This window comes from Periophthalmus magnuspinnatus, chromosome 15 (genome assembly GCF_009829125.3).
Source record: "Periophthalmus magnuspinnatus isolate fPerMag1 chromosome 15, fPerMag1.2.pri, whole genome shotgun sequence".
NCBI lineage: Eukaryota > Metazoa > Chordata > Actinopteri > Gobiiformes > Gobiidae > Periophthalmus > Periophthalmus magnuspinnatus.
Genome location: NC_047140.1, coordinates 19,564,363 through 19,577,621, shown reverse-complemented (window position 1 = coordinate 19,577,621; position 13,259 = coordinate 19,564,363). Strand labels below are relative to the sequence as shown.

The 13,259-nt window shown below is 39.4% G+C and overlaps 2 protein-coding genes across 2 annotated transcripts in view; one reads left to right on the top strand and one right to left on the bottom strand.

The window, feature by feature from the left end:
* Positions 1–392: 392 nt before the first annotated feature.
* On the bottom strand, positions 393–3,376 carry LOC117382723 (cytochrome c oxidase subunit 5B, mitochondrial). The gene is made up of 4 exons (XM_033979955.2): positions 3,186–3,376; positions 2,681–2,751; positions 1,465–1,564; positions 393–584 (listed from the first exon to the last, which is right to left on the bottom strand). Exons 1-4 carry the CDS (start codon positions 3,286–3,288, stop codon positions 472–474), a joined length of 387 nt encoding a protein of 128 aa, XP_033835846.1. The 5' UTR covers positions 3,289–3,376; the 3' UTR covers positions 393–471.
* Positions 3,377–8,075: 4,699 nt separating this feature from the next.
* Positions 8,076–13,259, top strand: part of sgpl1 (sphingosine-1-phosphate lyase 1) — a 20,762-nt gene continuing 15,578 nt past the window's right edge. Inside the window, exon 1 of the mRNA XM_033979954.2 lies at positions 8,076–8,199. Within this exon, the coding sequence (XP_033835845.1) occupies positions 8,188–8,199 (12 nt within the window). The 5' untranslated portion in view covers positions 8,076–8,187. The remainder of the gene's footprint in view (positions 8,200–13,259) is intronic.

The following is a 13,259-nucleotide window of genomic DNA, read 5'->3' as shown; positions in this document are numbered from 1 at the left end:
GTAAAACCGAATTTTAAAGTGCAGTCCATGTTCCCTGAGCTCTGGACAATCAGAGCCAACGATTTGGTGTTGTCCGCTTCTTCCTCTACTCACAACAACTGTGCATTTGGACAATGGGATGTGTGCAGTTACATGGCTAGAATTATGCAGCCTTAAAAAATTATAACCCTCAAAAAAATCTACCACCCCTGCATCCACCAAATGTCCACTTGGCAGGTAGAATCATTGGTATTTATAAATTGAAAATGTCTTGCTAAATTATTTAGTTTAACCTTAAATATTTCGTCAAAATCCCTATATTAACATGTGTTTTTGAAGAAAAAGTACATCCTGTGTGTGACATAATTCCAAAATCTGAAGAACCAACTCAGCAGAATGTGGACTTTTTATCTATACTATTTATTTTATTGATAAACTGTACAGTGGACACTGAAGTGCAGTCATTGGAGAGTAGGGCCAGCATGGGGCGGTTTAGTGCGGAAGTTCATGAGGCACCAGTTTGTAATGAGAGCCGCACGAGGGACAGCGTGCCATCTCTCCTTCATGAAGCCAGAACCACACAATGGCAGTGTTGTCCTCCTCACCTAGACAAATAAAAGGTACATTTCAGAAATAGGCCTACAAAATATATAATGAATTAAAGGACCCATATTATGCCATTTTTTTGATCTATGCTATAATGCAACTCTACATATTTAGGCCAAGTTCTTCTCAAACAGAAAACACTCCACCTTGTGATGTCATCTCATAGTACAAAAAGTACTCCAAACTATTTTTAAACTCCATACACCTTCACTAGAATCATTTGGAAGATTTTAGCCATGGGATTACCAAGTTCTACTACTACTGTACTATCACTACTGAATTTAAGATAAAAAGATAGTTGGTAGCTGTCAACCTGAAGATTACTGCTTCGTGATATCACAAGGTGGAACATAGCATTTTGAGCTTTGTTTTGTTTCATGTGTTGCAGAGCTATAAAGAAGGCATATAATTGGCATTTCCAATGATTAAAACTAGTACAATATTTGAGAGTCTAGAAATGCAATGCCTGTTCAAATCATTTTAGAGTCAACATGAAGCTTTTGACTTAGACTTAATGCCTATAAATAAAATAAATGAATAAAGAGCACAGAAACAAAATTGTACTTCTAATTAAAAATGTATATGATTTCAGAGGCAATGCAAGTGTTACTGTATTTTGCATTTTCAATCAAAATACAGTCTTTCTTCACATAGCTGATCTTCTAATATGCTTTGGGACTGATAGAAAGGTCAAAACTACAAGCTGACTTAATAGGCTGTAGTCAATAACAGACATGCCCTGTGAAGTTAAAGAGGATGCGGCACAACAGCACAAGAGTAAAAGATCTTAAGTTGAGTATTAAAAAGGACAGTCCCAACTTTACCCTCGGGGCCATCAAATTCATAGGAGCATCAGCATTTTGGCAGATTTAAACTTACAAAGACATCCGACAAGCCTCTTGTCATTGATGCTTGGCACAATGTGGGGGTCCTCTTTGGTTCCAGCATAGACTTTGGGCTTCAGGATACTGTAAGGGTCCTACAGAGAAAATATTTCAATAATTAGAAAGAAAGTATTCAAAACGGATGGTCGTGGTGTAGTGAATAAAGTTTGCATGGCAAGTCCAAAATGCTAGCTCTTTGCATTTTATATACAGAGAAATATCAAGCTGGTCATCACTCCCCCTGTTGCATCTCAAGCCAGGTTCCAACACGCAAACAGATTTGTTTATTTCAGTAAAATATGTGAAACAAAGGAGTTCACTGATCACCTATGATTTACAAATAAAAACATTCCTCTCAGATTAACAGAGTTAATTCTTCTCTTACAGATTCTGCAAACACTGATATTTTTTCCCTTTTCTTTTTGCTTGTAAGCAGACATATTTGTTTTGATACATGCATATCCCTCATTGGCTAATCCACCTGCCAATCCCACACATCATGGATTATCTCTCATGATTTGGGAGAGGTAAAACCAGTGTCCAGACCACAAAAATGGAGTAAGTGAGTGTGACCTGAGAGACGCCTTGGTAGATTCAGATTGTTCCCACAGCAGGAATATACCAAACGTGCAAACTCCTTGTCCCTATTCCTTTTGGTAATTATAGATGCAGCAGTTGCACTCAGTGCCATAACACCACCAAGACTTCTCATTACGGTCACCCTTTTACTGGAAAGAAGTTCACCATTAGGGGCGTCATTACATGCGTGCCTACTCATGTAGTTTACCTGTTGCACTGCCCATGCAATCTTGCAAATGTTGGAAAAATGACACAATAACTCAAAACATAAGTGAACACAAAAGCTCACTTAGAGCCAAGTGCCACTCCTCCAATGCACCTGTGGCACAGTCAGGTGTGCAGAGTCTACACAGAAATGAGTGTGATATCACCCATAGCATTAGGGTCCAGTCAAATGAAGCTCATTAAGGCTAGCGGTTACAGGGTGAATTTGATTGCTATGATACTCCGCTTCAAAGAGCCACCCTGGAGCCAAGATGTTTAAGGTAACGCCTCATCCCACATCACTGGTTTAGTAGGGAGCGGGCACAGTCATTTAGCAGTATGGGGGTTCCTTGTCGGCTGCATAGTTATTTTGGGGTGAAAAATTTGCTATGTAAAATGGTCTGAAAAGATCAAGAATTGATTTGTACCTTCCCACCCTTGAGAGACTGCAGGGCCCTTCTCTCCAGGCCAGTAGCCTGCTCCTCATCACTGGGTATTCCTTAAAATAAATAAACATTTAACATATTATCTAAAACAACATTAAAACAATCAATGATCCACACTGTAGCTTCAATATAAACTTGCTGTGAACTTCTGACTGGCCTGAAACTTGGCTTTAATCCAGTACACGTCAAAAAGAAGGTGGTACTTCCATGGGCGACATATTAAAATCCCCTACGACCTTCATGGTTTAATTATATTATTTAAAAACGAAATGGAACAAAAATGTAGAAGTTAGAAATAGTTTAATACGTAAATAAAACATACATATATATTAAATCGCACATTTAACTAGATTTGCCCATGAAATTCCACATAAGAATTGCCAACACTGCAGAGTAAACTACGGTGAAGTTTAGCTTGACGTTACCAGCGCCGTGAACAGCGTTATATTTACAGAAGATTACACTGATATACGGCTAATAAAAATACCTTTAGCTGTGGCAAATGCGCGTTGCAGTGGTCTGATGGCGACATTATTTTTCAGATGCTGTGTGGATAGGACACAGGCTCGAAGCAACAGACGTGAGGCCATTATTTTTGATAAAGAAACACAGACCGAAACAACAGGAGAAGTGTACGTGATCCACAGCGTCTGCGGCGGACTGAAATGACCCCGGAAAGCTTTGAGTGACAGGCGAAGGAGCCAATCAAAGCACAGCTAAAATCAACAATAACCAATCAGAATGCTCAGTGAAGAGCACGAGGACAAAACGGGACAAAACTGAGGAAATGTTATTACCACTAAACGCCTTTAGGGGGCAGTGCATGGTCGGGTCACTGCATCAAGAGGACTCAAGTTATATCCTAATATAAGCATGGATCTATGGAAACATGAGACGAAAAATAAACCCAAAGAAAGACCACTGTGTTTCAACTTGTAGTCTATGAAATAAAGAGGTAGATGAAAAGACTGGGTCCCGCTGTATTACTCAGGCTGCACTACAGCGTCTATTCACAGGCGCGATCCCACTACTGAGCGGCACGGGGGCTTTGACCTGCTCCGTTTCCGACCTGGGCCGGTGCACCCCTCCTTAGACGACCTGGTGGTCCCGGGCTCCCCCAGGAGCACCATATCGATACCGAACTTAGTGCGGACACCCGATCGACATAGTCCGCTGCAGCTCAGAGCTCCTGAGCTCAAACGATCCTCCAGCCTCAGCCTCCCGGTAGCTTGGATTACAGGCGCGCGCCACCGCACCCGGCGACAAGCACAGAGCTCACGAGGACATTTGAAGAGTACCTGTGTGACGTCATACACCTATCAAGAAAAAATGATTTCAAGATATTTATCTTGCCAAATGAGCAATCTATGTAGTAGGTCTAATGTCTTTCTTATTCTGTAAAGCACTTTGAATTATTTTACTTTACTTTGTGCTATACTGATGAACTTGCCTTGCCTAAATAGATTTCATGCATTTATTTTATTAAACTAGAATATCACACAATAATATACAAAAATATAACAACGTGATAGAACCGATCCATGAACCCATGGAGGCAGCTATTTCTATTTCCGGTCTCTAGGTGGTGCCACGCAGATTCGGAGTGCTAACTGGTGACGTCACTTCGTATTAAAATCCCAAAAGCCCGATGAGCACAGGTTTTCTTCGCCGGGTGCGGTGGCACGCGCCTGTAATCCAAGCTACCGGGAGGCTGAGGCTGGAGGATCGTTTGAGCTCAGGAGCTCTGAGCTGCAGCGGACTATGTCGATCGGGTGTCCGCACTAAGTTCGGTATCGATATGGTGCTCCTGGGGGAGCCCGGGACCACCAGGTCGTCTAAGGAGGGGTGCACCGGCCCAGGTCGGAAACGGAGCAGGTCAAAGCCCCCGTGCCGCTCAGTAGTGGGATCGCGCCTGTGAATAGACGTTGTAGTGCAGCCTGAGTAATACAGCGGGACTCAGTCTTTTCATCTACCTCTTTATTTCACAAATCACAAACAACTAGCATTGTAGAGGTTTTAGAGTTATTTGTGCAGATATTTTATGACTGATGCGGTGTCTTCCCCAGTTCTTTACTGTTGAAGAGTGGAGTTTTATCAGTCCTACGCTTCCTCCTACTGGACAAAAGGACATAGAACGTTATTGCAATTCTTCTGTGAATTTATATTAATTTGTAATACGAAAAGTCGCATAGTACACAACTCAGAAATAACAAGCAGAAAATATCACATATCAGTGATATTATTATATATTTTTCCAAGTCATTAGTTTCCGAGCACAAAGGCCTATAGCAGAAGTCCTGTCTAAAAGTCTTTAAAGAGAGGCATAGTTTTAATAAGTGATATTTTAATGTGGACTATGGAACTATGGAATAGACATACTACTAACTCTAAAACGATTGCCCAGTAGGAGGCGGTAAGGGACAAAAAAAATCCCAAAAATATCCCACTCTTAAACGGTGACGAACTGGTGAAGGCACAGAATCAGTCATAAAATATCTGCTCAAATAACTCTAAAACCTCTACATTGCTAGTTGTTTGTGATTTGTGAAATAAAGAGGTAGATGAAAAGACTGAGTCCCGCTGTATTACTCAGGCTGCACTACAGCGTCTATTCACAGGCGCGATCCCACTACTGAGCGGCACGGGGGCTTTGACCTGCTCCGTTTCCGACCTGGGCCGGTGCACCCCTCCTTAGACGACCTGGTGGTCCCGGGCTCCCCCAGGAGCACCATATCGATACCGAACTTAGTGCGGACACCCGATCGACATAGTCCGCTGCAGCTCAGAGCTCCTGAGCTCAAACGATCCGCCAGCCTCAGCCTCCCGGTAGCTTGGATTACAGGCGCGTGCCACCGCACCCGGCGACAGGCACAGAGCTCACGAGGACATTTGAAGAGTACCTGTGTGACGTCATACACTTGTGGAAAGGCCATTGGTTTAATCAGAATCAGAAAACTTTTATTGCCATCGTTTGTGAACACAGTTCACAAACTAGAAACTTACTTTGGTGATAAAGTGCAACATAAAACACACTGAATAAATACAAATACAAATAAGGGCATGCACAAAGTAAAAAAAAAAAAAAAAAAAAAAAAAAGATACTTATAGGTAAAAAATATATACAACAGCAGCATCAGAACAACAGTGCAAACATGACTTATTAAAGTGACCGTTGTTATAAAGTGTCCAGTTTTGTGCAAATATTATAAAGTGTTGAGACAGGCAGAGGTGAAGAAACTGTTCTTATGACGAGAGGTTCTGGTCCCAATGGACCGTAGCCTCCTGCCAGAGGGAAGTGGCTCAAATAGTCCATGTCCAGGGTGAGAGGTGTCAGCTGCTATACGGCCTGCTCGCCCCCGAGTCCTGGAGACGTACAGGTCCTGTATAGATGGAAGGCTGCAGCCAATCACCTTCTCAGCAGAGCGCACAATGCGCTGCAGTCTCTGTCTGTCCCCGTATATTTAACAAACACACGAGAGGTTTTAGTTTTCTATGCAAACATTTTATGAGCGACCCTCTGCCTTCCTCAGTCCTTCACTGTTGAAGTGTGGAGGGTTTTTTTGGTCTTTCACTGCCTCCTACTGGACAAAAGGCCCCTTCTCAGCAGCATTAACAGCATTTTTCTCACAAAGGCCTACACACCCCGGTCCGAAACAAAAGTTCTCATTAATTTTTCACATTACCGAAAAAAAATTAGCCTATTAAAAGTTTGAAAGACAGCTCATGGCTGATCAACTGTGTGAAAACTATTGACCACAAAACCTATAGCCTAATTTTATTTAAAACCTCTTCAGAAACGCTAAAAATAAATGTTATTAAAGCATTTTGCTAAATCTTGTGTTTTAAATGTGTTTTTTGGACTTCAAACGACAGCATTATGTTACATACATGTTCCCACCATGTAGCTCGTTAGCTTCTTTTTTATTCTGTAAAGCATTTGAACTACCTCGTGTACGAATTGTGCCATACAAATAAACTTGTCTTGCCTTACTTCTGGAGCCGGAGCTGGCGGTCACTGTTGATCTACATAACACACACGATTCAAAAATAACCAGCAGAAAACATCACATAAATTATGGTATTATATGTTCAGGCAGTACCAAGTGAAATGTAATTGCCACTTTTCCTGAAGCGTTAATTTTAGAGCACAAAGGCCTGTAGTAGAAGGCCTATAAAAAACTAATTAAAGAGAGATATCTTTAAAGAGTGATATTTTTAATATAGTGTGGAATAGACCCACTACTATAAACTCTATGATTGTCCAATTGTCCAGTAGGAGGCGGTAAGGGACCAATAAAATCCCACTCTAAGGGTGAAGGATTCGGGAAGATGCATGATCAGTTATAAAATATTTGCATAAATTACACTAAAAACTCCAAAATGTACTCACTGTTTGTGATTTGTGAAATAAAGAGGTAGATAAAAAGACTGAGTCCCGCTGTATTACTCAGGCTGCACTACAGCGTCTATTCACAGGCGCGATCCCACTACTGAGCGGCACGGGGGCTTTGACCTGCTCCGTTTCCGACCTGGGCCGGTGCACCCCTCCTTAGACGACCTGGTGGTCCCGGGCTCCCCCAGGAGCACCATATCGATACCGAACTTAGTGCGGACACCCGATCGACATAGTCCGCTGCAGCTCAGAGCTCCTGAGCTCAAACGATCCGCCAGCCTCAGCCTCCCGGTAGCTTGGATTACAGGCGCGCGCCACCGCACCCGGCAAGGAAAGCCTGTGCTCATCGGGCTTTTGACTTGAATACAGATGACGTCATGACGTTCAAGACGTACATTATATTAAACTGCAAGAGTTTTGAACTAGCTAGCCTTAGTTAACGCCATTAATCATTTGACCAGTTTACATGCTAACACGGCACAAAATATGTAGGATAAGTTTGCATTGTAATTTTTTTGCCTACAAACGCGATGCTGTTTTCTGTTGTTTTTGCTTGCACTTCCAAAACTCAACAGCCAGTGGCGTAGTTCATACACACATTCATCAGTGGTGCGTTTACTGACTAGCTCACATATTTTAAATTAAGTGCCATGCTCTCAAGTAAGGCACATGTAGGCGTAGTATTATATTTCATATCATATGTATGAGTTTTTACACTATCTAAGGAAAATGCCTTTTATTTATAGAGTACGTTTACAAAGTGTGTACAACTCTATCTGTAATAACCTATTTATTGTATTAGGCTCTTTGAGTTTATTGTTCCATCTGTGAGATTTCTTCCGCTTTATCTGGGGCCAGGTTTGTTGTTGAAATATTTAATTGCCGAAATAAATTAAAAATATCGCATTGTTAGTATTTTATTAGAGAAGTACCATGATTTCCTGTTTTTGAACGTTGCCCGTTTGCACATGCGCAGTGTAGTTACGGGCACTTCCTCTCAGCAGCAGAGTGCCCAGAGCTGGGAGCTACTTCAGTTGACTTTATCCGCCGGCGTCTGCTACAAAGAGGCACTTCGCTGTGAATCTACCGCCTCATCATGGACTACTGGGTACGTATCGCTTTACTTAGCTTTATTTTTTAGTGATTTGTACAGATAGGACATATGTCAAAAACATGGGATTGCACAATAAGCGTTCTACACTTGTTTATCACCTCTGAAGTGAGCTAGGGACTCAACTACTACTTTGGCCAAGGAAGGATGCTCTTAACCAGAACGTTGAAGCAATTTAGTCAAATAAATCAATAATTATATCTATTTCCCACGAGCTTTTGTGTGTGGCTTCTTGGCTTTGTTTTGTATCTTGACACCTGACCTCCTAAGACTGTAAACAAGGACATTAATGCTCTACACTGCAGCTTCTCACTTTCTTAACTCGGGCATTGAGGCAGTTTTTCCTTGTACAAAATGTTTACACTATCTGCTTTTTATGTATTACAACTCATTGTTTAAATTTGGCTGCCCATTTGGCTTAAATCTGCAAGATGGTACACAAATCATGCTTCTGTCTCTTGGGATCAGTGGGGGGTTTCCCTGATGAAGGAAAAAGTACATTTGATTTTTGTAAACACCACTGTCAGACAAATGATTTTAAAAGAATTTGAGAAAAATACAGGCCTTAAAATTAATAAACATGTTAATTAAGATAATACTTGTAGTACTAGAAAGTCTTCTCAGTTGTGCTCAACTTATAATAACACCCTTGTCTTTATATGTAAACTTTGATTTTCTGTTTCACAAGCCACATATTTACTATACAATCTTTTTCTGTGATAGGAGATAGTGACACAGTTACTACTTTTATCTGGTTTTCACACAAAAGACTGTACACAATATTTTCTATTCATACTTGTAGCTGTTGCTGTTGTCAGTGTACCAGATTCGGCAAAAGGAGTCTTTAAAAGGCATTTAAGACAGCAGTAAAGTTAGCCTATTGCCTACAATGAAGATCACATTATAACTAAATTATGTGCTTATTCCCAACTGATGTTTAACTTTATTAAAAATATGTCCTTGGGTTATAGTCTAGTCTTGTAGCATTGAAGAAGTGTTGTGTTACATACTTATAGAAAGTAATTTGGGGAAGAAGGCATCGCTAATTGTTAATACCATAATTGCTGGGTTTCAGATGGCATCACAGCATTCTATACGTTTATACTGCTCAAGATGGAGACGTGCTGGCAAAACGAATATTGTCAATGCAGTCTTATGTTGTAGTATAGTGAGATCATGAACCCCCAACACTTATCAGCAACTTATAAACAATTATCTGTTTAATCATATACCAGTACTTCCTAATGTAATCATACCTGTCATCTTAGAAAGGGTCAATAATACTTTATATGAACTGTCTCACGATACAATAAGTACCAACAAATAGACTCGATGCTCAATACTCATTCTGATACCACAATGATGATAACAGAAAACTCTCTATCTTTAGACAATAGAATGTGATTTTCAGCATTTAATCGTAGTGCTTTCTTTTATATCACCATGTGGAGCTATATCTCTGTAATTCCTCAGGCATCCAGGTAGGTCCCGTAGTGGTTCATGGGCATCTATGTGTCTTATACTTGTAGTGATATAGCTCAAGATTATTCTAAAGCTGTTCAGGAAAGGTTCACTTCTGTCCTGTGAATGTGACTTTTTAGTATTGCTACCTGCTCAAGTGAGTATTTAGTTTCAGTACTAGTTTTAGTATTGATTAGTATCTGATTTTCGATACTTTTGACAACCTTCAAATAATAGTTTAATACACTGTGTTATTGATTTGAGCTGGTTGAAGTCTTGGCAGAGGTAATGTTTTGTTTGCCCGCCCTTGTGTTTTGATGTATCCCTAGAGACCCCAATCACGCCCAGTAGATTTCCATGTGAACGTAACCCCTGCTGTCAACAATAGGTCTCCTTACAAAAACTACAGCCAAATGTTGAGGAGCATAGGCACTGGGCGACTACAGCTTCACAAAGACCAGAACAATGGAGCTATGAGGGCCTTTGTGTCCCTTTGGTGTAAGTTTTCCTGGGTTAGACTCAAATGTTGAAGAGTAGCATAAAATTGTACTTAAGAAGAGCACTATTGCTTTAATATACAGTTAATAACCAAATTAGAAGTTGAAATTAGTTACCAAATTTTTGTTTTTCTTGTTTTGACCACAGCCATAACTTTTGATTTAATTTTGTTGTTATTAGAAGTAAATAATTCATTGTACAAGTTGTACAAAAGGAAACTCAAATGATAAATACCCACTTGTGAATAGGAGAAATGTGAACCCTAGATGCACCTGTTATCACCGCAGACTTGACTTTGCTCTGATAATCTCCTGTGTCATAGAGCACAGCCGATGTGTTATAATAATCATGACTTTGAACCTGAACTATGACTGCAGGATTAATTAACAAAAGACATTTTGAATTTGAAGTGTCACAACAGGAAATCCCAAAGGATACAGTAATCTACGATAATCTGCAAAGTAGTCTTAATAATGCAATAATAATGCATTGGATTTATATTGCACCTTTCAAGACATCCAAAGCGCTTTACAGTACATATTTAAACACACCATACTTGGTGCTGGTAAGATACTACTTAGGTGATGATTTTAAGACTGTGAAAGGTACCGTAATTTCAGCACAAAACAAGAGTAGTGTATTTAATTTTACCTTTTGGCTAATTATTTACTTGTCAACTACTCAGAAAAGGCAGAGTTTTGCATATTGATACTTGTTCAAATGAGTATCTACTTTTGATTCTAGCTTTAGTATACTGTACTGCAAATTACAAAATACCTTGTTTAATAAATGGGATATCCATGTTGTTTACACCTCTAAAACATGTTCTAAAATTAATTTTATTATTGTTTTTGTTTCACAATTTATATTTCTGTCTTCTCTCAAATGTAAATGCTCCTGGACAGGTTTAAAAGGTTCACTTTGAACTGAATCTTCATTTTCTAATATATATCTGTCTAATCAGAGTCCCTGAGTCACTGTTAGATTGCAGTCAGATTTTCCATGGTCTTTCAACCCAACAATTTGTATTTGTATAGCACAATTTGTACACAAACTAATTCAAAGTGAACTGAACTACTTTTACATTGTGGAGTGTGTGGAGTCAATGTAAATGTGGTGAGCTCACATACTTGGCTGGTCTGGACAAACCTGTATGTTATTCAAACAGGCAGAGCAACACTGAGGCTCAGGGGGCAGTTCAAACCAGGATCCTCCTATCTCCTTTCATACACACAGGCTGTACTGCTTTTGGACCTTCAGCGAAGTTTATTGTTCATACATCCATACATCTACTATTAAAATGTCTATCACAAAGTCAAATTGTGTTTTAGTTTTTTAGTGATCATTGTGAGACAATTCATGATTTAGTGATTATTCATGATTATTGACAACATGTGAAATCCTAAATTTTAACACATTATTGTCAGGGCTGAAACCATTAACTGGAATCATTGTAACAAAAATGAGTATTATTAGATCAAAATGTGGAAAAAAAAAGAATAAACAATTTCAGATTTTCATCAATAATACACTTAAATCATGATCATTGAAGCCTTCTGTAATCACATCTTAATCTTTAGTTATTTGGACAATAAATTACCTAAAAAATGTTTTAGTTGTGTTATACTGACTTGAAAAATCAATCGATCCACTGAATAAACTTGATATCTCTAATAGTCATTTTTACTTTCTGTGTCAATAACAAACCTGCATAAGTGATAATCAAAGTCTATGAAATGTGTTGCCCAAAGATTCTCTGTTCTTTAAACATTTATTATTAAAATAGAAAAGTTGCTTATGATAACAAACAAAAGTTACAATTTGTCATACCAGTTTATTGAGAAAATTAAACTATATATAGGATGACACCATAGATGTCTAATATGAAACACTGCAATATTATTATGCTCACAGCTAGGGCTGCAACGTTCTGCATTAAATACAATCGATTCGAAATTGCTTTTTTCCCCCTTTCTTATTCTGCATACAAACTGCTAACTGTAGTTTAGTTCTGTACAAACATGTTCTGAAAGTTGATTTTTGTATTCGTTTGTCAGTTCATATTTCTTTTTGTCACTTCCCCTGCACATGTTTAAAATGTGAATTTAGAACAGAATTCAATTATAAAAAGAAATCATTAATCTAATCGTAATGCTTGTCTGAAAAATCTGATCTAATCTGATTTTTTTTTTTTTTTTCACAACTCATGCAGCCTTACTCATAGCACACGAGAATCCAGAGGACAGTGGAGCCAGAGGGCAGTGCTAAAATAGAAAGTTTACATAGTAAACTTTGTGATTTAATCTTTTCATGAGCTGGCGATATGGAAAGATATAGTTTTGTTCAGCCTTCCTGGTTTTGCCTTCAAACTAGTCTATAATCTGGTTAATCTTTAGGGCTAACATTGTAGTGCATACAATAAAGCATTGTTGTAGCAGTGATTTTTTCCTGCTGTGGACTCTCCCATTTACTGACAGCTGGAAAAATATTTTTCACTTGCAGTAAATATGGCATTCTTGAATGGTCAAACGGATGCCACCAATGTCTCTCCAGAGCTGTAGCCTTTTTTTGGTAATTTATTTGGTCATATTTCTTATTTGACACCACAATGTATTTGCACAGTGGAGTTGACTCTTTTTTTCAATTCAAAGATTAGAATGTGTTTCTACACACACACACACACACACACATACACACACACACACACCCCCACACACACACACACACTTTAGCCTCATTTCCACTGACACGGTTCACTTGGGGCCACCTTGGCACAAAACAGTTGGGGGCACCCCCAGCGTGGAAACGTTTCCATTACAAACGGCTCGCTTTTGGGCGTAACACAGGTCTAGCAAGACACACCTAAAGGCGTGATGTGGACCTGCACCACCACGAGGAGCAGGGCAGCTATAAAAAATATTGGTGCTATAGGAGCAACAACACAGTTCGACAACGGCACAACAATGAGCTCATGGGGGTTTGGACTGGATACGCATCCACGCAGTTAATGACAATAAATACTATATCGACTTATGGTTCAATACATGATAGATGTGACAATAATTTTTGGGGTCATAAGGGTCATTATTTATCGTTGG

Excerpts from the sequence above, each read along its gene's own strand:
- LOC117382723 (XM_033979955.2), bottom strand. The coding sequence starts at position 3,288 with ATGGCCTCACGTCTGTTGCTTCGAGCCTGTGTCCTATCCACACAGCAT. Across the intron at positions 2,752-3,185 it reads CGCATTTGCCACAGCTAAAG|GAATACCCAGTGATGAGGAG; the intron begins GTATTTTTATTA and ends ATTTATTTTAAG. Across the intron at positions 585-1,464 it reads GAGGCTTGTCGGATGTCTTT|GTGAGGAGGACAACACTGCC; the intron begins GTAAGTTTAAAT and ends TTATTTGTCTAG.